Source organism: Vigna umbellata, chromosome 4 (assembly GCF_029865625.1).
Source record: "Vigna umbellata cultivar VRB3 chromosome 4, Vumbellata_1.0, whole genome shotgun sequence".
Lineage (NCBI taxonomy): Eukaryota > Viridiplantae > Streptophyta > Magnoliopsida > Fabales > Fabaceae > Vigna > Vigna umbellata.
In genome coordinates, this window is record NC_142168.1 from 31,739,421 (window position 1) to 31,767,040 (window position 27,620).

The 27,620-nt window shown below is 34.2% G+C and overlaps 4 protein-coding genes across 4 annotated transcripts; 2 read left to right on the forward strand and 2 right to left on the reverse strand.

Moving 5' to 3' along the window:
• The first annotated feature begins 2,655 nt into the window (after nucleotides 1–2,655).
• Nucleotides 2,656–5,848, forward strand: LOC124831397 (Alcohol dehydrogenase transcription factor Myb/SANT-like family protein). The gene is given in 3 exon segments (XM_047305398.2): nucleotides 2,656–3,117; nucleotides 3,119–3,888; nucleotides 5,584–5,848. Coding segments are annotated over 2 exon segments (1,050 nt in total). The 5' UTR covers nucleotides 2,656–2,836; the 3' UTR covers nucleotide 3,888; nucleotides 5,584–5,848.
• Nucleotides 5,849–8,421: 2,573 nt separating this feature from the next.
• On the reverse strand, nucleotides 8,422–13,401 carry GNL2 (GNOM-like 2). The gene is made up of 3 exons (XM_047305368.2): nucleotides 12,826–13,401; nucleotides 11,847–12,328; nucleotides 8,422–11,488 (listed from the first exon to the last, which is right to left on the reverse strand). The coding sequence occupies exons 1-3, from the start codon at nucleotides 13,399–13,401 to the stop codon at nucleotides 8,422–8,424; spliced, it is 4,125 nt and encodes a 1,374-aa protein (XP_047161324.2).
• Nucleotides 13,402–15,276: 1,875 nt separating this feature from the next.
• On the reverse strand, nucleotides 15,277–24,047 carry MSH7 (MUTS homolog 7). Its single transcript, XM_088111397.1, has 17 exons — nucleotides 23,745–24,047; nucleotides 22,664–23,201; nucleotides 22,447–22,542; nucleotides 22,303–22,358; nucleotides 22,051–22,117; nucleotides 21,554–21,649; nucleotides 21,340–21,471; nucleotides 21,188–21,221; nucleotides 20,856–20,903; nucleotides 19,571–19,767; nucleotides 19,340–19,466; nucleotides 18,966–19,243; nucleotides 18,288–18,482; nucleotides 16,901–17,305; nucleotides 16,547–16,643; nucleotides 16,204–16,331; nucleotides 15,277–15,846 (listed from the first exon to the last, which is right to left on the reverse strand). Exons 1-17 carry the CDS (start codon nucleotides 24,008–24,010, stop codon nucleotides 15,364–15,366), a joined length of 3,243 nt encoding a protein of 1,080 aa, XP_087967523.1. The 5' UTR covers nucleotides 24,011–24,047; the 3' UTR covers nucleotides 15,277–15,363.
• Nucleotides 24,048–25,642: 1,595 nt separating this feature from the next.
• Nucleotides 25,643–26,409, forward strand: MBF1C (multiprotein bridging factor 1C). The gene has a single exon (XM_047317886.2). The coding sequence runs from the start codon at nucleotides 25,792–25,794 to the stop codon at nucleotides 26,227–26,229; it is 438 nt and encodes a 145-aa protein (XP_047173842.1). The 5' UTR covers nucleotides 25,643–25,791; the 3' UTR covers nucleotides 26,230–26,409.
• The last annotated feature ends 1,211 nt before the right edge of the window (nucleotides 26,410–27,620 follow it).

Consider the following 27,620-nt stretch of genomic DNA (forward strand, 5'->3'; position numbering starts at 1 on the left):
CTATGTGGCATTAAATTGAAAAAGAAATTATGTCTAACATATTACAAATTTATTTTATAATTAACCTAAACATAGAAATTATATTAAAATATATGTCTAATAAATGTATATTTATGCATTGGTAGGTTCTGTTGTATCCCTATTTATTGTTTTAGAAGACGTGTGTTGCATAATGCACCTTAATTTTAGGAAACCTAGGCAGACAAATGTCATAAATATGTCTTAGTAGGAAAACTATAAGGGAATTTGATTTTCTTTTTATAAACATATAGGTGCTCCTCCATGATTACCTCCCACGAAGATTAAGATGAATGGAGTGTTTATAGTTTTTTTTTTATTATGGAAAGGTAGTGGTTGGGCTTAGCCTATTCCTTTTTCTTGCCTCTTGTTTCGGGTGAATTGGGATAAAGATAACCTCCTTAGTGATGCTGCGGTATACCGAACGTAATACACTCCGATACTCAAGTCAGAATTTTTCTCTGTAGGTCTTTAGTAATTTAAGAGTGAGTCAAAGTGGTTTACCTTGAAATTAAACCCTTATTTATAGAGTTTAAAGGAATATGATCAATTAATTTACCTCTTAATGGTCATTTAATACTTGTCTTAACCAGTCATCAGTAGTCGTTACCGTATTGATTGCACTTTAACTACATATAATTGCTGTTTGGACCGAGCGGCTGAGAGGCTTCTTCGAGCACGTTGACCGCTCGATCATTTCAAGCCAGCGGATTATTGCACCCAATCAGTGGACTACAAGCCTATAGTAACACACCTCTATATTCGTTGTCTACTCTCCATATGTTTTGTCTTCTTTTTAATTTTTCTAATCAATCGTGAAAAACATGTGTTAGAGTGACACAATAATTTTAATTTTAAAAAAAATTAATAACATGTGACATGTCATTTACCATGTAGGATAAATTTTAATGTCATGGAAAAAATAAGAACCAAAACTAATGTTTTTAAAAATAAAGTTATCAAAGTTTCTACGAAAAACTAATTTCAATTTTACGTAATTATGAACAAAATCATATTTTTTCTTTTTAGATAATACTTTTTGGAATGTGTGGAAATCTAAACATTTTAAAAATCTAAGGCTTTGTTCTTTTGGGTGTATTTGGGGGAGATGATTTGAATGGATTTGAGTGGATTTGAGGATAATTTTGTAGTTGTTTTTTTGAGTGGATTTGAGGGTAATTTTGTAGTTGTTTTTTTGAGTGGATTTGTGGGTAATTGATAGTGGATTTAGAAGTAAAGTTTTTTGAGAATTAGTGTAGGATTTGATTGATGTGATAGATTTAAAAAATTAGTTTAATTGGTAGAAATTAAAGATTATCAAAATGTCCCTATTTATTAAAGTAATATAAAATGTTATTTATTAATGTTATATTTAATTGTAAAAATGTTTATAAAGAGACAAAAATTATAAATAATTTTTAAAATTAATTTTTAAAAATTATAAAAATTATAATGTAGTAAAATAAATTTATTTTTAAACTTAGTATTTGTTTGTAATATAATTTACTACCAAGTAGTATCAATTTATTTGTAATATATCAATCAGGGAGGGTTACTCCCTACACTACCCCACTTTGCTCCCTGCACCACCATATTTTTTTTTTAAATTTCAAAACTATCCTTTATATTTTAAAATATCCTACACTCCCACCTCTTTTCTTCAACGGATGTCTAATCTATTGAAAAAAAATATTGTTCAACGGATGTGCCACATCTGTTGAGTTTTTTTTTTTAGTTTTTTTAATTTATTGTATTTTAAATTAATATATAAATATTATTTAATTTTTTAAAATTATTACTTAATTATTTATAAATTAATTTTTTTATTTAATAAAATAATAATTATTAATTTAATTTATGTATTATTATTTAAATAATAATTAAAATATTTTTTATAAATATATTAAAACGGATGTGGCGATATTTGTTGAATTTTTTTTTTAGTTTTTAGTTTTTTAATTTTTTGTATTTTAAATTAATATATAAATATTATTTAATTATTTTAAAATTATTACTTAATTATTTATAAATTTATTTTATTTTATTTAATAAAATAATTATTATTAATTTTAATTTATGTATTACTATTTAAATAATAATTAAAATTTTTGTTATAAATCTACTAAACGGATGTGGCGAGATCCATTGAATTAGTTTTTTTTTTTAGTTTTTAGTTTTTTAATATTTTATATTTTAAATTAATATGTAAATATTATTTAGTTTTTTTAAAATTATTACTTAATTATTTATAAATTAATTTTATCTTATTTAATAAAATAATTGCTATTAATTTAATTTATATATTATTATTTAAATAATAAATAAAATACTTTTTAAAAATCTATTAAACGGATGTGACACATCGATGTGGCCACATCCGTTAAAGTTTTTTTTTTTTAAATAAAAACTATAAACTAAAATATAAAATATGTAAACGGATGTCAACAGATGTGAACATCCATTAAAGTTAAACGGATATTAACATCTATTTTATAGAAAGGTAAATTAGATATGATGGTGCAGAAAGTGGTTGATGGTGGTGAAGGAAGCAACTCTCTCAATCAGGCCGCTTAAATTTCTGATCCATACCCAAAGGCCACTATTTTCAGCCCAAACACTATTCCTTCGCAAACACAAAATAAGGAAAGAGAAAAAGTGTCTGAAGATCGAAACATTCCCCAAATTTGACACCACACAAAAACCCTAACCCAATTTCACCCTTCACCGATTAAATTCTCCTATCATTCCTTAATTTCTTCACTTAAAATCGCGATTTTTATTCGTGGAATCTGTGCGATCCCAATAATCACACACTCCCATGGACGACATGGAAGACGACGCAAGGTACCCCCCTAAGTCATTCTCCCTCAACCGTCAGAATCCCTCCCACCGACATAAACACCCCGCACGCGCCGCCCCTTACCACCGCCCAATGCCCACGCGCTACGACCAGCCCATGGTGGAAGTCGACGATGAAGATGATGAAAACGAACACGAAGATTTCAACGACGACAACGACGAAGGCGAAAACGGGTACGACGAAAACGACGTCGTGGGGTATCCCCGGATCCCGAAGAAGCGCAAGGTGGTAGTCGCATCCAGGGTCCTACGAATTCGCGCCACGTTTCAAATTGTCGTACGGTTCGCGTGGTTCGGGTTCTTCCGGTGAAGAGTGGAGCGAGCACGAGACTTTCGTGCTACTGGAGGTGTGGGGGGACAAGTTCCTCCAGCTCGGGAGGAACAGTTTAAGGTCCGAGGAATGGCACGAGGTTGCCGAAAAGGTTTCGGAGGAATTGAAGACAGAGAGAAGCGTGACGCAGTGTAGGAGCGTGCTGGACAAGCTGAAGAGAAAGTACAAGAAGGAGAAAACCAAAATGGATGAAATGGGGATGGGCTCTTGCAAATGGCCCTTCTTCAAGAAGATGGACATGTTGATGGCATCCTCTGCAAGGCAAGAGTATGGCCTTGCGTGTGGGGTGGATTCTGGGGAGTATGTGTTTATGAACACTAGGGTTTACTTGAACAGGTCCAATGGATTTGATGAGATGAGGGATAGTCCAGGGGAGTCTGAGAGTGATGATGATGAGGAAGAAGAGGAGTTTGGTGGTGGCGGTGCTGCTGATGAGGAGGATGAGACATCGTTCCGTGTGTTGGCGGATTCGATTCAGAAGTTTGGGAAGATTTATGAGAAGATTGAGAACAGCAAGAGGCAGCAGATGATGGAGTTGGAGAAGATGAGGCTGGATTTTAACAGGGAGTTGGAGCTGCAGAAGAAGCAGATTCTCGAGAGGGCGCAGGCTGAGATTGCCAAAATTCAGGACGGGGATGAGGAGGAAACCGACACTTCCACGGAGAATCTCAGTGAATGATGTAGGTAGGTAGGTTGGTTGGTTAACGATTAAGGGTGTGTATGGAATGTTTGAAGAACTTATTTATACTTTATCAGGAATTATGATATAATATTTTTGTGACTGTTCGAGTAAGCTAATGAAGATAGCACATGATTTTCTCTGTAAATGTTTTAATATTTCAGGTTATTTCACTAAGCTCTCGAGATAGGCTACAGCTTATATGAAAATAGTTTAACCATGTTAATACTTTAATTATAGAAACAACTAATACATAAACACTAGCATGATAAATACATAATTAAGCTGCTTACCGGCATGCGCCCGATTATATTTTTCTTGTATATCTTATTCTGTTAGTACACAATATTTACTTTGTAATGTGATTGATATTTATGTTTGGTTACATAAGGTGAACTGCTATAATATAAATGTTGTAATAGGCTTTTAGTTGGGTTTGGTGGTTATTAATTATTTATACTCTTAATAGTATAAATATAAAATAGCTATCTATTACATAAATTTGTGCAGATATTTTGGTTTCCTTTTTGTTCTTGAATGTGATGACCAAATTTGTTTGCTATGAAATAAAATATTAAAGAACTTTTTGAATTTTTCCTATAAGTTCAAGAATGTACTTATTGTCATATCAAGTTCCTAAGTTACAATAAATGCTTATGTCTAACAAAAACACCGTTTGTGAACAATACATGGAATTTAGTTCCAGATAGAAATATTCCTTGATTAAGGTTTATATTGGTTTCCCTTGATATTAATTGATTTGGATTTTGGGAGGCAACCCTGAACATGATTTTAGTATTTTCTTAAGGGTTTTTGTAGTCACAAGCATTCATAAACTGTAGTCCTGTCAATTTTGTCAATGATTTCCTTTTTCATGGAACAAATGGTATCTGGTGATTGGTAATCAATGTAATTAGCATTTTCGGTGGATTGACACAGTTATCAGAGTGAACTTGGGTAAGAAAGCTCACTCTTTTAACTTTTTTAATAGTTCACGTACCAGTGCACATCGTATAAAAATCATTAGCTTGATTTGTTGTACTGTTCCTATTACCTGAGTCATCATATGATTACATAAACATATTAATTGACTTGCTGTGAAGAAGTGATAGGGATTTCGTTTGTCATATTGGAGTCTGTTTAACTGCAGCCCATCTGTCCCTCAAGAAGGAAAAATGATGACATTAGTCCCTAGAAATCTCAAATGTTGCCCACACTTATCCTTTTCAACGTATAGTGTGTCCCTTGCATAAGGACAATTCAGACCAAATTTTGAAATTTTTGGAGAATAATGTGACATTTTCGGGCTAAAGGATGACAGAGTCAGGTATTGTCAATTTAACATTATATTCGTTTTGACGAATAGCAGAATGAGGTGTGATTGGTGCTGGTGTTTAATCAGAATATATGTTGGAATGCTGTGATTGCTCAATAAATATCCATACTTTAGGATGCCAGCAAACTTCATTATAACGTTGGACAGTGTAATATAGTAACATTGAAATCTAGTTTTTGGTAGTTTGCGTTGCACTGATTCATTATCCATAAGAGGTATGCTTTCATACTGTCAGTTTGGATTCGTAACTGTATGTTTACTCGTTTGATTGTTTATTTTGAATAGTGCAGGGTATCTGATTATTCCAAAATATTTGAAAATGATATTGCAATGTTTTATTTTCTTTTTTTTCTGTTTTAGTAGATAATCCTGGAAAGGGTGGTGATATCTTGATAGAGTGCACCAGTTTCGGAGGGAACATCGTCTACACGCTGATAAAGAGATCCTCCCAGTAAGGTTTTTGACCTTTATGTTCCCTGATAATGGGGAAGTTGATTAGAAAGGGTAATTTTTTGTACGGGTAACTAACAATAATTTTGGTGCACCATTAAATAATTTGTAGCACATTTCTGTAACTTATCTGTCTTTGGATGGAAATTAAATGTTAATAGTAAACTTAACTACACCTCCACTGAATTGAGAATCTTGATGCCACTCTTTCCAATGTTTTGTTATGGTACTTGAGCTGGAGCACTACTCTTGTATAATGTGTCTATTTTATACAACCGATCAAAAAACATAAATCAGCTTTAAAATAATGTTAGCAATGGTTTTTTGTCCTTTGTTATTTCAATGGAAGAGTTTTGTTGGCTGTCTTTTTTGTTATTTCAATGTATACAAGATCCTTTCACTGGTAATGTAGTATGCAAAGGCTCTGCTAATTCTTGTTTTCTTTATAGCATTTTTAAATATTTTATTTTGATTACAACCTAAGTAGCAAATTCACCGATAACAATTCAAGAATTGGTTTGAATCTCCTGTGATCTATAAACCTTGAATTTTGTCTTTATATTTTTAAGACTGGTGGATATGGCCCTTTGTCAATCGTTTATACCATCAATGATAAAAAAAATTGACCACATTTTATAAATACGAATATTACAGCCATTATTTTTATAGTATAGAATCAAACTAACTTTGACCAAAACATGGAAGAGGTTTTTTAAACCGCACCCGAAGAATTAGATTCTTTTCTCCCATCATAATTGAACTCAAAAATATGAAAGAGTGAGAGGGAAATGCAACCATTGAGCAATGGAATATCTTGTGTACTATTCATGGACTAGATGGTCCTAATTTCTTTTTCAACATATTTGCTAAATAGGAATTTCAAGAGTTAGACTTTTCTGAAAAGGCTTAAATGCATACTTCGGTCTCATGTTAAGAGGTAAATTTTTGTACGGTTTTAAAAATAAAGACATTGAGTTCCTATGTTATAAAAAGTGTATGAATAAGGTCCTATCCGTTAAGTTGACAGCAACGACGTTAAGTCCATGTTGATGTGGTCGTACTTTTTCTCTTCTCTCTTCTGCTGTCTAGTTTTTTCTCTTTCTTATTCAGCTTTTTCTTTGATATTTTGTTGAACTTGTTCTTTTTTTGTGGACGTTATTCATATACTTTTCATAACATAAGGACCCAATGTCTTCATTTTTAAAACCAGGTACTAAACAGAAATTCACCTCTTAACATGGGACAAAGTAAACATTTTAAGCCTTTCTGAAAATTGTAAAAAGTAAAAAAGTTTGTTGAGAATTAGTAAAATGAGTAAAAATTGGATAAATTTTGTAGAGAAATTAGTTTTTAAAACATAGATTTTATTTTATAAGGTTAAATATGTTTTTAATTTTTTAATTTTAAGTGATAATTATAATTAGTTTATCTTTAAAACATTAATTTAATTTTTCAATTTTAAAAATACGTGAATTTAGTTTTTTTAATTAATTTTTGTTAATTTTATTTAACATTTTAAATGTAAAATAATTTAATTTAACAAAATTTGATTAAAAGAATTAAATTTACATAATTAAAGTTGAAAAAATTAAATTTACATAATTAAAGTTGAGAAACTAAATTGATTTAAAATTAAAAAAAAAACTTATTTTAATCTTATATATTTAAACTTATTTTATATTATGTTTTTTCTACTAAAACATTTTAAAAAGTCTATGAATAGTTTGTTATTTTTTACAAGTTAAAATTTTAATTTAAATGTGTTAGCAATGTAAAACATTTTATATTTTTATTTAATTGTTATGTATGGAAGGTTATTGATTTGTTAATGACTCCCATAAATGTCACACTTAAGGTGATTTTATACGGTTGAGTATAAAGTTTTATATGATAATGCATCAAGATGGCTGTAATATTCGTATTTCTAAAATGTGGTCAATTTTTTATTTGTTACAGCCATTATATTTAACTGTGAATCATTTTACTACATAAATATCTTATATGTTATATCATTTTCTATGTTGGTTCATTTTATAAAACCTCTATTGTTTTATTCATAATGTTAAAATATAGTTTATTATTTCTCAATTTCAGTTAATCACAATTGAATTAGGAGTTAAATATTTTCTCTATTCTTGTAAAATAAACAAATCTAGACCTATTCATTTCATACAAGTTAAAATTATATTAAACTTCAAACTATTGAATTGTCCGTTTAATGATTAGTTTGATTTTAAACATATATAATTTGAGTTCAAATTTTCACGAGAAGAAATTGCTTTGCATTGCCCATAATCAAGAAAAAAAAAAGGTTTTTCTAACATTGTAAATATATTAATTAAAAATATATTAAAACATGAAAATCAGTGTTGAGCAGTATATTTTAAAAATATAACAAGAGAGCAATACAAATAAATTGATCAAAGAATCTAAATTGAAAAACAGACAAGATAAGAGTGTGATGTAAAAGTATGGTATAATATGAGATTGAAACCAAATCTTGAAAAAAAAAAATAATGCATTCATGGTTTACATTTTCCAAGATATACAAGAAGAGGGATGTTGCAATGAAATTAGAATATCTTCAAGGATGTAAGAAATGTATGAGAGAACTGTGCACTAAGGTTAAGGGTATATGATACTACTGTTTTACATCCGCAGAACAGAAGTTGAAGAACAGAGAAAGTCTGCTACAAAAACCAGTGAATGGTGTTAAAAATGACAGAGAAAAAGGGTAAAAAAATTAGTCTACAATGGAAACAATTCATCCTTGAGAGGAGGGCATATCCACTGTATCTGAATATATGTAATCTCCCACATATCATCATCTTCTCTTGGCTCCAAAATTCCCTCTTCCTTCATTTGAGTTATGATCTTTCTCAACAAATCAGGGATTATTTCACTCAAAGTTGATGCACCATACTGTCCCAAATCAGCCTTCATGCATGTGTCCATCCTTCTCAATATGCCTAACCAGAATGTTCTAAATGCTGGAGACTCTGTTATCTGTTTCAGTGACTGCAAGTACATATCAGACAATTGCTCCATTGCAAGCTTAAGGGTCCCTTCCATGCTCCTTGTTTCCCTCTCTGCATTTTCCCTCCTTGAATACTCCAACATCTTCTCGTGAAGCTCATCAACCATGGCAAAGATCACAAGGTTGAAGTAGTTGATGCAGTTTGATGAGATGAAAAGAAGATCCTCGGCTAGATTGAAACTCTTCCGAAGAGAATAAACTGCATGGTTTCTTATCTCCTCCTGTCTTGACAGGCTTGTCCTTCTGAATGCCTCTCCAAGTTTCACAAACAGGTTCATGTTGTAGTTTCCAGCAGAAGGAGCTCTTGAATTCTCGTCAATGGAGGAACTGCTATTGTAGCTTGATGCACTGGCATTGCTTCCCGGATCCGAGTATTGGCCTCTGTGCCATTGAATCAAAAGGGTTACTGAATCAGCCAACAGGTCCAGTATCTTTTTCTTTTTGTCTATTGGACTGTTCTTGGCTAAGAAACAACCAAAGGCACAGTCTATGCAATATGCGTAGTTTGTGCGTGATATGTAGGTGTAATCAGAGAATAATGCTATCAGAGCCTCAATTCCCACATCATATGTATCATGATGCCTCCATGCAACTGATAACAGATTCAGCACTGACTTCCATCCGATTTGTGTCTGCACATTTGCAGGGTATTCAATGAGTACTTTGCTAATTGTTTGTGCTATGACATCGTGACATGTGTCGAGGATTTCTTTATCAAGCTTCCACATTAAGGTTATGGACTTGAATATAAATTCCTCAACTAGTTTGTCCTCTCTTGGCGCAGAAAAGAGCTTGAGACAGACCTTGAGAAGTATTAGCATAGCTTTTTCTGCAAATGGGATTGGAGAGAACATGGGAAATTGGGCAACTGATAGGAGATATTCATGGAAGCTTGGCCAGAATACTTGGAATCTGTGTACATTGGCTACTGATATTGCACCGATCAAATCCCAGCAGAACTCAACTGTTTCCTCTTCCTCCACTGGGGTGCTAAATTTTTGGCCTTTTCCAGCTGCTGCGAAGATCAAAGATCTCCCAAGGCTTTGTAAGCATTCTTTGGGGATGTTTGAACAGTTGCTGAAGATGCTACCGATTTTGCACAGCTTGATCATTTTGCTATTCTGTTCAAATTCACTACCAAGGGTCAAACCATCTTCCATGCCCTCTGATGAAAGATTGGAAAAACGAGTGATCATGCTAGCAATTCTCTGGTAGCCAACTTTATTACCATCTGTTGGAGATATGGCACCTCCTGATTCAGGTGTTGTTGCGGCAACCACATCAAAATCAATGACAGGTTGGGTTAATAGTTTAAGCCTTTTGAGTTTTAACAAGCAATCGACTATGTTCTTCCAACCTCCTTGAATTGAGTCCCTGAAGTAGTTTGCTACTGTAAAAACAGCAACTGTTGCCATTCTTGGCTTTATATCATGACTAAAGGAGAACATGGTCTCTTCTATAGAAGCATAAGGGTTTAGTAGTGTTGTGAATTTGCAGAAAGATGTTATGAGCTCGTCAAGGGTATCCTCTAGTCCATACTGACAAATCCTTGCAACTGAGAATAACCCTTCAATGCACTCATGGAGTAACTCCTCTTCATCAGCATGCTCAAAGAACGATGAAAGAGCAGCCACTGATGGACCAGCAATGCAGGCAAACATGTCTCTACATATTCTGCGGTCATAGTCACATGGTGTGAAAGGTTGTGCCACTTTGGATCGGTTTATGAGCTGAATCCACCTACTTGGACTCATGTCTAGTGACACTGTGGTTTGAGAAAGGGAAAATGCACAGGTGGAAATGGATTGAAAAAGCGAAGAAAGGTACTCCCTAGGCAAATCTTGTCCTGCATTGATTGCTCTATTGTTCTTGATGAATTCCTCTTCTGTCATCTTCTTCTTGACTTGGGGGTTGTGCTGATCAGTGTTGAGCATGATGAGAGAGTAGCACAAGATGAGAACAGTGTCCTTGCTTGCAAACATGTCTGAGGATTGATGATCATAGAATCTCTCTGCAAATGCCTCAAGTATGCGTTGAATCTTCTGTGACTCTCCTGGCAGCAAAAAACTCTCCAGATAAAATCTAAGGGCAGTGTCAAGACTCATGCCTTGGAAATAGAAGGTGTCAGTGAATTCTTTGAGAACTTTGAGGTAGAAAGGATCAGGGTCTCCAAGAAATTCCCCTATTGTTTTCTTGTCTATGCCTGGAGTGTAGCGAAAGAAGTGACCATGAGCCTTTGGATCAGGAGGATCAGAGATTAACTTGGCATGTTTCAAGTACTCAAGACCCTTTTTGTTATCACGGTTGAAATGGTTTGCAGCAATTAGCAGTTTCTTTTTCTGAAGTCTTCTCAGCCTTACATGTTCCAACCAAGCTTCCAAGTCTTTTTCTCTATCCATCTCCTCCCAAAAGGGTCTATACTCAGGCAATTGAATTGAGTATGCACCTACAGAACCTGAAGAACCATCTTTGTCAATGTTATCTGCAATGTTATGAATCATGATCAATAGTCCTTCAAAGGCTTGAATGTGCAGACTTGTGACATGCCCATTCAGTGCAAATGAGTGCTTGCAAAGCAGCCTCCCAATCTCCTCAAACACATTCCGACAACTTGGATCACAATCAAAGTTTGCATACGCTTCAACTATGAATGTTGGCTGTCTGCAGAAGTTTATTATTCCTTCAATTGCTACTTCTTGAAGCGCAATTGTGCTCCCAAAACTTGCAACTCTGAACAGCACGTATGAAAAGAATGCTTCCAGTTGGAATCGGATAGACCTACAAACACAAAAAAAACAAAGGTAAATGACCAAATCTTGAATCATAGACTGTCATGTATGATGAACTTATTGACTCTTGTAGTTAAAAACTGATACTTTTTTGTTTTTATCTCAAACTTTGATCTTGTGAGATCCTTATATAAATGTCAACATGATTCACTTTTTATCATGCTAAAAAACAGTTAACAAATTTGGAGGAGAACTTCATTCATGCATTTAGTATGAAAACTAGATGAAAGTTTGAGATAGGAACCAGGCAACATCGTGTTATAGTTTAGGGAAAAGAATATAGTTAACCCTAAGTAAAATCAATCTCTCTTGAGGCTTGTTAGTTCTTTACATGAAGTATCTCTGACCTGCGGAGAAAGTGAAAGGCATTCAACACAGTGCTGCAAATCATGGAGAGCACAAAGGAGCTAGACCATGTTCCATAGTAGATCAAATGGTGAAACAAGTCATCTTGGATCATCCTCAAGAGCTTTGGGTGCTTTCCTATCTCATCCCCACTCAGTTCTACCGCCGAGTTTATCAAAACCAAAGCAAAAATCTGAACATCTTCATCAGCAGTGTGAGTAGTTGACCCATCTGCCTCAACTATGGAGACAACATTCAACAAAGAGCACAAGAAATGAAATATGTCAATGGCACAACGAATGCCGTAGCCAGATTCCAAACCACCACCCTCATCACCGTCCTCCATGTCAGATTCTGAGTCCCCTTCTCTATCCTTAGCCTCAATCTCTGGTAACCTTTTAAACACAGCCTGGATAAGCTCGTGCATGGTGTACCTCGCATTCCTCTGCAGTAAATCTCCTCTACTCGCGGATTGTTGAACAACCTGAAAGCAGGATTTAAACCCTCTTACGTTAGAAAGTAACACCAGAATGTTATTTATGGAAAAAAAAATAAAAACATACAGGAACAGAACATTCTGTAAATGGTTTATTTGTCTGTCTTTGATACTACATTAACAACTGAGGTTTATGTGAAGAAATTTGACATTTTTGTGACCATAAATGACTATGATTACAGATACTTGGGCTGCCTTGGTCTAAAATTTCTTACACTATTGAAGATCGTGACAAAATCACAAACACTGCCTTAATGCAATTGTAAAATTGCATTATAGCAGAAAAGACTCCAAAAACCTTGACATTGCATTCAGCAATGATGTTGTCATACTGTCTTTCAATCCCACAAAATCATCATATACTATAAAATCGTTTGACGTGAATCTACAACGATAATAACCACTAAAAGCTTACATAAACGGAACAATACATCTGTAACAAATGAGAAAAAACAACAGAAGATAGTATCTTTATGTTGATCGACCTGAAAGCAAGTGTTGATGAGGGTGCAAACAGATTGATCGGAGAGCAAATCCGAAGCCCTGTGGTTCATTATCGCGGTTAAAACCTGCAATATCTTCATCATAACCGCATCCTCGGAAACCGGGTCGGTCTTCTCAAGCCTGCAGCTGGTGATCCCAGACACAACAGACTCAATACCCTCTCTTGCACCCGGCGTCTTCTCATCGAAGATTTCGAACTTGAGAATCTTGAGAACCGCGGAGAGAGCAACGCCGGTGGCGGCCGCCGGAACGTCGTCGCTTATGATAACATCAAGGAAGGGGGTAAGGTAGATGGTAGGGTCGACGGTGCGCCACTCTTGCTGAGGGTTGAAAATGAGAGAACGAAGGGATCTTAAGGAACTGATGAGGGAAGAGTCGTAGGTTTCATCTGGGGCAGATAGGTTGTAGAGAGGAATACACTCTGGACGACGAACCACTGCTATAACTGCGCTAACTTCGGTGTTCAGCATGCATGATAGGCCTAGTTGTCTTCTTCTCGACTTCGTGGTGCCCTTCTTGTTTACAACGTCGTGCATGAAATCTTGTACGTTATCCATAGCATGCATGAAAAAGGGTCGTTGAAAGAATTAACCTTTCATCTTAAGGACGTACTCCAGTTTTACTCTGTTTCTACGTAGTCATAATGAAACTCAAACATTTTTTGTTTTGTTTTGGCTTAGGTTGTAGTGAGAGTGGAAGAGACCGAGTACGAAGGAAATGAGAGGACACAGGGAATGATGGGAAAAAATATTGCCGAATTGTTTGGTAAAGAAGTGGTAGAGTTAATTTGCTTTTTCTTGTATTGTATAGGTGCAATTTTTCTATGGTTAGAAATTGATATTTCATGAGGAGATGCAGCATTTTGTTTTGGAGTAATGTTTATTCAGAAAGGTTGCAGTTATCTTCTCTGTGCTGCTCGTACACATAATTTAATAGTTTAATCCATCAGACTATAAAACTATCGTTTGATAACTGCTTTGATTAAATATTAATGTAATTAACTGCAGATCAGCATAATGGGAGTCAGGAGGTCGTGTGTAATTTCCAAACTTTTATTATAATAAGAATTAGATTTGGTGATTTTTTTATAAAATACATGGTTTGATGTTAATAAATAATAAAATATAATAAAAAATAAGATTATTAAGATTTTTTTTTCTGACTTTTGAGTTACTTATTATTTCTGTTATTTCTCCCACTTTTATATGTTCTTTCTTGTTTAGGAGGAAACAAAATTAAAATGCAAACTTATGATTATGTTGTCATTTGAGCTGATTTTGTAGAAAAATAGACAATTCTCTCTTATCCTATTTTATAGTAATATATTACTTTTATAATTCACTTCTTTTTACTTTTTTTATATTATGAGTATTTTGTATAATATTTTTTATATATTTTAGTTTTCAAACCTTAAAAATAAATGATGATAGTATTTTTAAAAAAAATTACTTATTAAATGTTTTTCCTTATATTGAAGTTACAACATGTCAAAGTATATAAAACTGAAACACTAGCATGAAACATAAATATTAAAGAGAAAATATGTCAAATTGAATAAACAATTCAAATACTAATATAAAAGAATGTTTGACACGTAAAAATAATAATGTATTTAAATTAAAAAGACTAACTTCGTTCATTTTTAGAGTTTAGATATCAAAAATATATGAAAGTTTTGGATATGAACAAATTTTATTTTTACAAGGACTAAAAAGATATTAAACCAAATTTTATTTATAAAAAAAGTTACCTCACAAATTCAACTTCTTCAACTAATTTAAAATATGATACTAATTGTTCAATAAAAAAACCCTAATTAATATTCAAGAAATACTAATTGTTCAATTAAAAAACCCCTAATTAATATTCAAGAAATTTCATATTAATTTTATGGAATGTGATCTACCAAAACATCAAATATTCAATTAATAAAAAAGATGAAATTAAAAAAACTTATTTAAAATAAATTCATATCAAATATTTAAAATAAAAAAACTTATTAAATTATATATTTTGTATTAATGACAATATTAAATATATAAATTTTAAGTCAATTATTTTGGTTAATTAAGTGATAAATAACGATTTTACTTTTTCAGTTATCACAGGAGTCGGTTATTCTAAATTGCTCATTCTTTTCAGGTATAGATTTGATATTTTCGTAAAATTAAATTGTCAGGAATGAATTATAAAACTAAAGTGAAACGAAATTGGCGCCCTTATAACTTCTAAGCTTTTATCTTGTTTTTATAGTTAAAAACTTCAATACTGTCTTTTCAGTTTCTCCATTTTTTTCGTCTTTCTAACTCAATCTTCCTCACATTTCATACCCATTAAGTGAATGTAAAAAAGATCGGTACCAAAAAATAATAAATTCAATCTAAAACTTTTTACGTGGCATATTTTCTGTTATCCAAATGTATCCCAAACAATGAACGATAATAAAGAAGCCTTCCATTTTCCAAAATGAGAATAATTTTACATGACAGACTACTGCCCTACCTATCGAACCCCATATATCATCTGCACTTGCCTGATAAAAATGAAGTTTTCAGTTCATACCACACACAGATCAATGTATCCAAAACATCTTCATCCAGCGAGTTACAATCTTCTATTCGTGAGATAGACACCAAGGTTTTCAACCATTCTTCATGAAGGGTTGAGAACTCTGATCTCTGTTCGCTTGTCCTAAAACTTTGTCCAATTGATTTTTTCATCCGTTGGCTAGCCTTAGAAGCAATGTTTACCGTTTTTTCTGGGATTCCAGCCATGAGGGCAACCTGCAATCCGTAGCTCTCTGGACATGCTCCGGAGGCAAGCTTATATAGGAAAACTAATTCTTGATCACGCATGGAATAAGTCTCAGATTTTGACTTGAAAGCACAAGCCATGTGCTGCATTGTAACGCGTGGATGAGAGGCAAACTCTTTCGTGAGCGGATGGTAATGAGTGGCAAATAGCATGCGACAGTTAACCTTCTCAATCAGATGCCGGAATACCTGTGCACATCCACAATTATTTAAAGAGACAGAATACCCAAACATTATCGAAGTCATAAATTACTAAAGGTGGTAGGAATACCAACATAGAGGTTTTAAAAATGCTCGGGACCAAATGTTAGAGAATAATAGAAGAATCTTAAGAATCATATGTTGTAGGTCTTTTTCTTTCATGGATAACCCTGTTACTACTAAACATAGTATCATTGTTTTTCTTTCTTTGCATTTTTCCAATGGCACTCGAGTGTTAAATCTTTTAGTACTTCCAGTCGGTGAAGTATAGAAATACCATACTTACAAACCAAAAGTTTTCATCCAAGAAAAAGACAACAAAGAATAGTAAAGATGGAATCTCACAGCATATGCAATGGCGTAGCCATCAAAAGTGCTTGTTCCTCGACCCAATTCATCAAGGATAACAAGAGAATCTTGAGTGGCATTCTGAAGCACCGAAGCAGTTTCTGTACACTCAATATAGAAGGTACCTAAAAAATACGAAGTTTGTTGGTATTGGCAATCAATAAAGTCAGCTAAACTGTATCTGAACACATGGACATTTTGAGACCACAATCTAGATTTTACAAGTTTTGAAAAAACCCTACTAATGTCAGCGAAGTTATCAAAGTGCTTAGGTATGCAGTTTCTTTGATGCTCAAGCATGTCAAAAAACCATAAAGCCCATCTGTTTTTGTTTACTTACTCTCGCCTGTCATGATTCTATCTTTGGCTCCAAGTCGTGTGAAGATGATATCCACAACCGAGAGAACACAACTTTCACATGGCACATAACAGCCTAACTGCAAAGACCATCATATATTTATAAAAAGACGCATCAGAAGAACAATCTAACAGAGTAAACAATGTAGAACACATGCACTTTCTTTGAAGTTTCAGTGGGAAAAGGATGTGTTGTAGTTTTTCTTCATTTAAATACTTAGTCAGCCATTCCTCATTTAAATACTTAGCCAGCCAATGAGATTTTAATTTAGAAGTAATTACGTAACAATCATTTCTAGCTTAACCAAACAAGTGAAAAGGGGTGAAGAGAAAAAACCTGGGCCATAATAACAGCCAGGCAGGTGGAACGCAGAAGAGTTGACTTTCCTCCCATGTTTGGTCCAGTAAGCAGCAAAGTGCGAGGATGAGATCCATCTTCACTCTCACCAAGGATTATGTCGTTTGGAACAGGCAAACACCCGCTGTCTCCAAGGGCAAATGGATGCCATAGTCCCTTCATCTTGAGCACAGTTCCTCCGGTGTCACCACTTGTTCCTTTTGATGCTACTATGACCGGCCGAGACATATTTCCACAAGAAAAGCTAGAAGTGACAGCAAAAGATCGTAATACGTCAATGCAATTGATGGCATGAACCACTTCAAACCACTGAACAGCTTTCTCCAAAAATAATTCAGCAAGAATTGTGAGCGTTTCAGCATCCGAATCTGTGACGTCATGATTCTAGAACAGACTATACCATTAGATATACACTCCATGATAATAGGTCACTGTATATGTTCACAAACATTAACATATAATTGATGAAAGTGAAAATAAACATTTTCCATACATCAAAAATGCTAAAATACCAAATGTCCACCGTAAAAGGCAATGCAGTAAGAATCAAAAGTGCTGCTAAGTTTTTATCTTAACAAAAAATTAGCAGAAGTGCATTTGATAATTACGATGACTATATAAATTTTATTCAGAAAGGTCTTCCGTATAATATATTAAAATTGCTAAAAGTGTTATCACAAAAGGTGTTCAAATGAATCAAACAATTTCAAACTTAATAAATGAGTCCAAGTAACCTGAAAAAATGGGTTAATTGATTTAGAAAAATAAAGATTTAGTAATTTTCGTTTGGCTGACTCCCCTAACAGAAATTAGACTATGACCCGAATAACGCCAGGCCAACACAAACGCCTAAGCCACAAATTCAAGTGTCATGCCTCCACTTAAATTCACTTCCCTTTATCATTTTTAGCATCCTCAACATTTAGGCCTATAGCCTCGAAGTTTCCTGGAGCAAAATCACAATTTCCTACTTGGTTGCTTATTGTTATGCACAGCGAGGTACCTCCATTTCAATCATATATCCAATATTTGCAAACTAGAAATACTTCCATTACCATTAGCAGAAGTGACAGGTGAATAAGAAAAGCTTCTCCGTGAATATTAATCCACCTCAATCTAACACTTTTAAATAAATCATTAGGAACTAATCAACTATTAAAATTTCCAAATAACAGCAACTGTTACCAGCAGCGTGTGATTTATATTCTAATTTACAATAAAAATAAAAGCACACCCAGTTTTTAACAAATTCAGTATTCCATATAACAATTTAAATCAAATGAACCGAGACATAGTTCCTGGGCAGCGAAGAAAATGTGGAGGAAAGTTAACGTTATTTGAAAAGCTAGTAAGGCAGAAAGTGTACCTGGTAATTTGGGAAGTCACTGTGCACAGCTGCTTCAAACTGAATAAGAAATTGATCAAGGCCCTCACTACCAGTCAGAATTGGTAGTTTAAAAACTTTGGTCAAAGATGATATTAGAGGCTGCTCTTTCATTAAAAGAAGCAACAAACTCAAAGCAGTCCGAAGGCCATTCACTAGTGATCCAAACACTTTCACCTGTATTACATTGAAAATTATGTGCACATAATAACAGAAAATTAGTGAACCAAATATCACAATATAACCTTAAGTTCAGATCTTGGGTATATTATAAAAAATGGCTATTAGTCAAAAATCTCAAAACATGTATATATCGGTTATCCAGCTTGGACAACAAACAATATGATCAGATTTCTCCTTATATAGGTATAGATAAATTTTTCCAGGACCAATTTCACTGTTTATGTATTAGCCACATGTTTTCCTTCTAAGGAGTGCAGCCGCCCCATGTCCATGGCATGAAATATGTGACTAAGTAATTTAGACATGACAGACACAAGTATATTGATATTGAAATGAGATGTTGCCAGCAAGTCTTTTGGCACACTAAAATGAGTATTTAGCTCCTAAATGAGTGAAGAAAAATTGATCAGACATCACACTAACAAACATTAAGTATATCCATTACAAATTGGCATAAAAGCAGTAGCAGGAACTCACCCTCTGCTTCAATATTTTCTTTCCTAACAAGGGCAGTAAGAGAGGGCCTGATAATTGAAGGCTGGACTTAATTCGGCCAAGCAAATGTTCCAAGTCTGGAAGCTTGCGAAGATGTTGAGCAATGTGTGATATAATCTCTGGGTTAGCCATTAGATCATCCACTACATCAAGCCTGTTGTTAATTATTTCGGCATCTACCAACGGACAGCAGATCCAGTTTCTAAGGAGTCGCTTTCCAGATGAAGTTACACACTTATCCAGACAATTATACAAGGAACCTGAAACTCGAGCAGAATATGTCATGATTTCACAGAAATTTCCAATGAAAATTATATTGGAAATTTTGAGAGTGCTGAAATAGGACAAGTACTAGCCTGATTTGCTACCATCCTCATTATTAACAAAGAGTTCTAGATTCATCATTGTTGGACCATCCATTTTCACGCAACCCCTGTAAACTTGGTATGGATACAAATCCCCACTCTGTAGGACATCATCTAACTATATAAAAAGTGTAACAAATTAATTAACTTAAACAACAAGCACACATACATTTAGTGCTAACCCCCTCAAGAGAGGCATCATTGTATTGTATAAAATTGTACCATCAATCTATCAAGATGACCAATCAATCCACCCAGAGCAGACAAGGTGATTTCACGATGAATCACATTGTTCAGCACATGGTCCAGTGAATGAGATGATCCTTTGAAGTATCCCTTTGAGTGAATTAAATCCCTAATTTCAGAGTTCACCAAGTCAGTGATTGACTGAACTGAAGTGAACTGTAGTGCAGCCGAACCTGCAATACGGAAAGAAAATCAATACTGAGATTCCAGGATGCTTTCCAAATTTTAAAATGAATGAATTCAGCTTAGAACAACTAAAAACATTATTTGAAAAGTTCATGATTTAAAAGGTCGATGTTATGCTAAAATATCTAACTGCAAAAATATGCAAAATTTGCAAACTCCAAATTATTCCTAATGCAACATACATCAAATTATTCACACTGTCATAAACACACAGGATTGTATATTAAGAGCGTGATCTTTTGGTACCTCAAAAGAATTATGAGAAACTCAGCATATAAAACGTGATATGAAACGTCCTAATAGAACCGCTTGCTGTAACACAAAGGTAATATCCATACCAACTTAATTCCAAAAGAGAATAGGTAGCTTGATTTATCTATATATATTTATAGATATCATAGAGATACAGTATAGACTGTGTAGGTCATTTATAAAGTACAACTGACAGCGTGAATGTTAAATCAACGCTTGTCCTTAAGTCAAAGAAAAACTAGATTCCCCGAGGAATAACTTTGTTCACAATAATTGCCACCACCAGATATTTGCTTTAAATTTTTATTGTGCAAAATAATTATTTTCCAGCAAGGGTTTGTAGCTCACGAACAATTTGTTCTAACAACAAACTCATTCTAATACATATCAAGTATTGGTTAAAATTTATTGAAAACTACAAAAATGAAATGAAAAATCCATAAAAAGAAACTGAGACACAAAAACTGGTGATTTTTACAATGAATTTTAACTCCAATATAAAGTGTTCAAAACGAATGTGTAAGAAAATGCATTGTTAACATTTCTCTTCACATACAGCTTCCAAGCATAATAAAAAAAAGTGGCAGAAACGCCTAGAATATTCTCAGTCTAAACCATGAGAAATTATTAGGTAGTCTTCCACTACTGCCCATTCTATGGTTCCAATTAATCTTTAAGTGATACATTTTAGTTTTTATATTTAAGATAACAAATAATAATATTAACTACAAATCACATAAAGATTTGTTACAACCATGAACAGAAAGTGATCCAGGACTACCTAATAATTTCTCATAAACCACAAGGAAGGATCACATCTTACCAATTAATGAGAATTTTCTAAGTGCTTTCTGAGCTTCTTTGGACAACCCTGCAAAACAACATCATATTTTAACGTTAAGATATAAAAATTAGAAGTGATGTGCATTCAAGTCAAAAGGAATCGTGCCAGCACTCCTTAGTAAAATCTTTCCAACACATTTATTTCATAATTGGGTGAATTTTATGAGAGACCCATTAAATAAAAAGTGGGCAGAGCAGCACAAATATTCAAATGAATTCACAAAAAATTCACCCATTAATTTTATGTCAGAAAAAATAAGTGTCAGCATTTTTGTTCAATTTAAAGGCAAACTGATAATTCATGGCATTCACCTCTGCTGTCATATATAACTTCCTTGGGTGATACCTACAACCCAAATCCCAGAATCAAATTAGCTAACAATTTGGCAAAATGGAACGATCATTCACATAAAGTAAATACAAAATCAAGAATAAAAAAAACAAAGGGGGTATTGTGAGCATACTTGAATCAATAAGGCCCCTAAAGCTGAACAGGACGTATCGTCCTCTATGGAGCCAACCCAAAATCTGAGCCGAGCACAATCAACAAAAGCAAATCCATACACAACGGAACCATTATCCAAGTCATTGCTTTCCTATAGAAAACATTTAATTCACCATCATACATAACAATAATAGCAAACAAAAAATGAACAACTAACAGTGAGAAATAAGAACCTCTTTTATTGCGAGGAGGTGAACAGCATCAGGACCAATGTTAGCATCAACATTGGTTGATGGAGTGACTACCTGAACTAACTTTCTCCGAATAACCTGAAATCCAGCAGTGAAGGTCATACCATGCAAAAAAAAAGTCAATTAAAAAGCATAACAGATACTGGATGATATCATACATAGACTTATGAAGTCAAGTGACAGCTGTGTCGTGTCCAGTTTACAGTCCCCAACATCAATTAGAAACTTCGCAAAAGTTTCTTGCGTTATTATATTTGATAAAGTAAAGCTAAAACACGAGAGATTCAGAACATTAACTGAAGAAATAGAGATTCGGACTACTCCCTCATATAGTTACAGTAACCTAGAGAATGTGAGAGTGTGTGTGAGTATTAGACTTGTTGAAGCGTAACTCATCACGCAAAGCCAAATATTGAACACGTTTACATAAAACTTCTGAAGCTATATAGCCATACAACTGCAAGGACAGGAAAACTTACAGAGTTAGCCCCCCTAGCTTTTGCTGCTTCAGATGTCTCTAACTGCTCCACTCGTCCAACCTTATACCTTCACAATGAAAGCAGCATACTAAGTCCACAAAAAGTTAACTAGGAATTGCTGAGAATTAACACCGTCCATTCTAAGCAGAATTAGCTATAATGATCTTAAGGTGCACAAAATTCAAAATCCACATTGAGCATAATAAATACGGTATCCCTATCAACTATCACATCAAATTCATGGTTCCTTACCCACGTGCAACCAGCTTTTGAATGGCATCATCAATTCCACTTTCAGATATACCAACCTGAACCAATAAGTAAAACAGTCACTGGAAGACATCAACTAACAGAAAAGCATGTCAAGCACCAGCCAAAATATAAATTTGGAATCACCTGTCGACATTTTCCAACACCACTTAAAGTTATTTTCCAATCAAGCTCCTTATGACCAATGTCAGCATCCATTTCATAAAGCTCATAAAATTTTCCCTACATTGACCATTAATTGCGGCATACTATTATTACCCAACGGTTATGCATAAAATACCAAATAAACTACAGGATCCAGAGGAATTAAGAAACCAATATTCAAAGAGCTTGATAAACTAACCACTTTAAAAAATAGCACAACATCCATATATTTACATTTGACACTCCAATACTGTTTCTGTGATGCTGACAGTTTTGACAAAACTTCTGGTGGAATATAAAGAGTCGTCCTGTCATACAAAGGATTATTCGGCCTTCTTCCATTAGCATCCCTGATTCGAGAAGGATCAAGCCACTCAAACTTGCTGGCCATTTCTACTTCCTTCTTAGTCGTGTCCAATGCCATTGAATCATCGAGAAACCTGACTCGTTTGCCAGAATTTAGCAAGGAACCAAACTTGGATCCAGCATCACGACTACGCTTTACCTGTGAAGGAAGAGGCTGCATCCCTGGGGTTTCTGGTCCAGCAACATCGTCATCGGTTACAATCAGTGTCATGTTTTGCTGATTAGCATTTTCCTTGAAACTCCCAGCATCATCTTTTGCTTTCACCAGAGGTTGAAAAACTGCTTCCTTGTGCACCCCTTCACGATCAGTATCAGCACGTATTCCCACTGGTTGAGAAGATTTAGACAAACTACCATTCAATGGACAGCTCCTGTAAAAAAATGCACGTAAGTTGCCCATGATTTTAGTCGCAACATCAAAAAAATTTGACCCACCACAAGTGCCAACATGCTTGCCCTGGATTTGCAATAACATCAACGACCACAATGAAACTGCAACTGAGATTGTGATTTTAAACATCCGTAGCATCCATTAAACAGCCATTTCCTTTACGAAGCCGAAACTGCTTCAATTTCAACAGTGTCTTCCGCTCAGTAATCTCTAAATTTCTAAGGAAACTGAAATTACGTTTGTGCATTTCAAATTAACAAAATGCCGAATAGTGTTACGATTCAACTTACAATGTCTTATCAATTTCACTTGAATAGTTCAACGACATTCCACCAACATCATTACGAAATAAACTAATGAAACAAAATGCACCAGTGCTTCACCTTTAACGCAAACGAATACCATAAAAGCATAAAGGAGGCATCAAAATATAGCGAAGAACGATCGAAACGCATTTCTGCTTTCTCGCGCTTCCATAAAACTCTAAGCTAACGACTCGGAGAAGGAAAAGAACTAAGCGTACCTCTTAGCGATTCTTTCGTTGTCGTCGACCTTGACGAATTTGTGCATGATGCTCTCAAACAAGGAGGAGCCAGAGTTGTTCTCTTTTGGCGGGAAATTCGCCGGCAAAACGCGACGAGGCACCTTCTCCGGCGGAGTATCGGTTCCTCTGACATCGTCGGTCGGCGGCGGTTGACTAGCGGCAGCAGTACCGTGGCGGTCGAATTTGTCAACCGTCGGAGCGGTGGGAGGTCGCTCAACGTTAATACGCTGAAAATATCTATGCATAATGTGGAAATTTTTGGCGCCAAAATATTCTTGAGAGCTTAACCCTTGGAGTACTACAGAGTAGAAATGGTGGAAGAGGCTTTTATAGTTTCCAGAACTTTTATACATGAGCGCTTCTTTCTAGCCCTTTTTGGAGGGAAATCTTTAGTTACATTTTCTAGGGAAAGAAAAAAGTTTAAATAAATATACTTATGATAGCTATTTAATAAAATATACTCAATAAAATGTGCTAATTTTTTTTTTTTGTAAAAAAATGTTTTTAATCATTTTTTTATACATTTTACTTGCCGAGATTTTTGGGAAGTTTCTCCTCCTATTTTCTAGTATATTTTTTATTTAAATAAAATTTAAAATTTAAAAAAAAAGTATTCATAGTTAAAAATAATACTATATCGTAGTATAAATTGTCTATCATCAAATTAAAATACAACTATATGATAAAAATATTCAACAAGAGTTTTTAATTATAATATACTTATGTTTAGAAAAAACCACATTAAAAATTTATATTGAAGTCTTTTACTTTGTAATGTTTTAAAGATTTTAATGTATTAAAAAGTAATATAATTTGTTTTGTTATTGTTGCGAGGATGGATTAATCTTTTAGCCCGTTTTTTAATGGACCGACCTGTTGTTAGATGGATCAAAACCTATACATACTGGGTTGGACAGTTTTTGAAGTGTTTCTTCGTGTACCTTCTCACATTTTTTTCATGCATTCTCATGTTTTTTTAAATTTTAAAACTATTCCTTACATTTTAAAAAATTCTACGTCTCATTTCTCTTTTTCAACAAATTATAAAATTTGTTGAAGAAAAAATCTTTTAATAAATTTTGAAAAATTTGTTGAAGTTTTGAAAAAACTTTAACCAATTTTGATATGAACTTTTCAATAATTTTAATAAATTTTAAAATATGTTAAAGAAAATTATTTTTATAATGTAGATACATGAAGATATGTGAGGTGGTGAAAAAGAAACACTCCAATTTTTGCTTATTAAAAATCATATAAAAGCATATTTAAAATAAAAGTATATCACAGTATCATGGTCTAGTAAATAACATATTAAATTATTAAACTTGGTCAATTACCAAACAAATAAGTCCATTATAAATCAAAAACACATTAATATTAATGTTTATCAACTTAAAAATATAGTATGATAATATATAATTAAGTTAATATTAATTAAAAATTCAATCTAAAACTTATAAATAAAAATTTAAAATAAATAGATAAATAATTTCTTATGCTATTAATTATTAATCATCAACATTAAACCAATCTTGATATCAAAATATCTTTTATAGGTGAACGATTTGTTCCATCCTTAAATTTAACGATAACATTCAAATTTTGGAAAATTGCAGTTTAGACAGTTAAGTTTTATCCAAAACTAAAAGTGTTTATTGTTTTTATTTGCATGAAAAACTACTCAATAGTTCTTTAATTACTAAATCTTGTAAATATATTTTTTCCTCCAATAGGATTTACCGTATTAAAATCCACCACGAAAATAAAAGGAGGTAATGAGTTGTATTTTTTATACTAAATACTAAATTAAATACATTCGTCCATATCCGTCGAACTTTCGAGATAAGTGCAGAAGGTCAAATTCCATTTACGCTACCATCACGAACATGCAAACGATAATGGAACGTTCCAGAGACTCATTTCGCCACCCTTATAAAACTCTCATTACTCTTCCCTGTTTTCATAACTCGCCCTTCATTTCTTCAACTAGTAAGTAATCAATTACAGGAATCAGGTTTCTTGCACGATGCCGAGTCGATCAATGGGAGTCATAACCCAAGACTGGGACCCCATCGTTCTGCACAAGGCCAAGCCCAAGGCGCAGGACCTCCGCAACCCCAAGGCCGTGAACCAGGCGCTCCGATCCGGCGCGGAGGTGCTTACTGTCAAGAAGTTCGACGCCGGTTCGAACCGGAAGGCCGGCGGTCCGGCTGTGAACCCGAGGAAGCTGGAGGAGGGGACGGAGCCAGCAGCGTTGGAGCGCGTGGCGGGGGAGGTCCGGCACGCGATCCAGAAGGCGCGTTTGGAGAAGAGGATGAGCCAGGCGGAGCTGGCGAAGCAGATCAACGAGCGAACGCAGGTGGTGCAGGAGTACGAAAACGGCAAGGCAGTGCCTAACCAGGCCGTGCTGGCCAAGATGGAGAGGGTTCTCGGTGTCAAACTCAGGGGTAAAATCGGAAAGTGAGATTTTAACTCTCCGTGTTATCCATCACCATCATCTATATTCAGGATTTATTTCTGCGTTTCTTTGAACATATGCATGATTGGAATTTTGTGAGAGTTCAAAGATTTTAAGGAGTGAAAGAATTACTAGAGGAATAGGATCACTCTAATGAAACATTTGTGTAAAAAATGAAATGTATAATTGTCATATATCAAACAGCGAATTATAGGAGTTCTTTTATACGCTTCAATATTTGTTTTTATAATGAAAAGGCATTGGAACCTAACAAAGTTGAATCTATTGAGTAGTTGACTGATAAGAGCTTTTTTTCGAACTTCCTGTGTTGAGTAGGGATTTCTGAAGCCATTTTTCTGACTTCCCCCGAGCGACTTGAGGCAGAAGTCATTTTCTTGACTTCCCTACGCTCCGGAGATTTCTGAAGCTATTTTTCTGATCTCTCCCGAGTGGCTTGAGACAGAAGTCATTTTTCTAACGTCCTGCGTTGAGCGAAGATTTCTGAAGTCATTTTTCTGACTTTCTCCAATCGGCGGGAGGCATGAGTCATTTTTCTGACTTCCTACGTTAAGTGGGGATTTCTGAAGTCATTTTTCTGACTTTCTCCAATCGGCTTGAGGCATGAGTCATTTTTTTTATTTCCTGCGTTGAGCGGGGATTTCTGAAGTCATTTTTCTGACTTCAGCCGAGCGATTGAATTGGTCCGAGGATGTCGTTCTTTGTTCTGCTTTCTTTTATATTCAATCTTATCTGAGAATGCTATCACTTTAATGATTATTCATTTGCAGAATGGATTATTCATTTACAGAAGACACTCTTATGATCACGTTAACATTTTTAGAAAGAGATTTATATTTTATTAAGAAAGAAAAAAACGATGGAACTTGCATATCAGTTGTCTATTTATAAGGTTTGTAGAGTCGCAGCTATTTAATGCAATCAATTTTGATCGGTATATTTAATATAGTACATAAGTCTTCTAAGTCCAAACAAACTATTTATTAAAAGAGTTGAAAGAGGTCGTTCACGTTGTATTTAGGGAGTTTATCTTTGATGTTTTAAGTTTTTATTGCTCTATGTACCAAGCGGCGAACGGTAGGAGTTCTCTTTGGATCTGTTCATTAAACTGAAAATGCTAAGAGTTTTTTTTGAAACTTTTTTCTCTGCAATAGATTTTCACTCTAAATAATATCTTTTAAACAAAGTAAAAGCTTTAATATTTATTTTTATAATGAGAAGGTATTGGAACCTGACAAAGTTGAACCTGTTGAGTAGTTGACTGATAAGAGTTCTTTTTCGAACTTCCTGCGTTGAGGAGGGATTTCTGAAGTCATTTTTCTGACTTTCCCCGAGTAGCTTGAGGCAGGAGTTATTTTTCTGACTTCCTACGTTGAACG

Excerpts from the sequence above, each read along its gene's own strand:
- GNL2 (XM_047305368.2), bottom strand. The coding sequence starts at position 13,401 with ATGGATAACGTACAAGATTTCATGCACGACGTTGTAAACAAGAAGGGC. Across the intron at positions 12,329-12,825 it reads TCATCAACACTTGCTTTCAG|GTTGTTCAACAATCCGCGAG; the intron begins GTCGATCAACAT and ends TCCTGCTTTCAG. Across the intron at positions 11,489-11,846 it reads GCCTTTCACTTTCTCCGCAG|GTCTATCCGATTCCAACTGG; the intron begins GTCAGAGATACT and ends TTGTGTTTGTAG.
- MSH7 (XM_088111397.1), bottom strand. The coding sequence starts at position 24,010 with ATGCATAGATATTTTCAGCGTATTAACGTTGAGCGACCTCCCACCGCT. Across the intron at positions 20,904-21,187 it reads AGTTATATATGACAGCAGAG|GGTTGTCCAAAGAAGCTCAG; the intron begins GTGAATGCCATG and ends GTTGTTTTGCAG. Across the intron at positions 15,847-16,203 it reads GCTACGCCATTGCATATGCT|GTATTCCGGCATCTGATTGA; the intron begins GTGAGATTCCAT and ends GGATGTGCACAG.
- MBF1C (XM_047317886.2), top strand. The coding sequence starts at position 25,792 with ATGCCGAGTCGATCAATGGGAGTCATAACCCAAGACTGGGACCCCATC.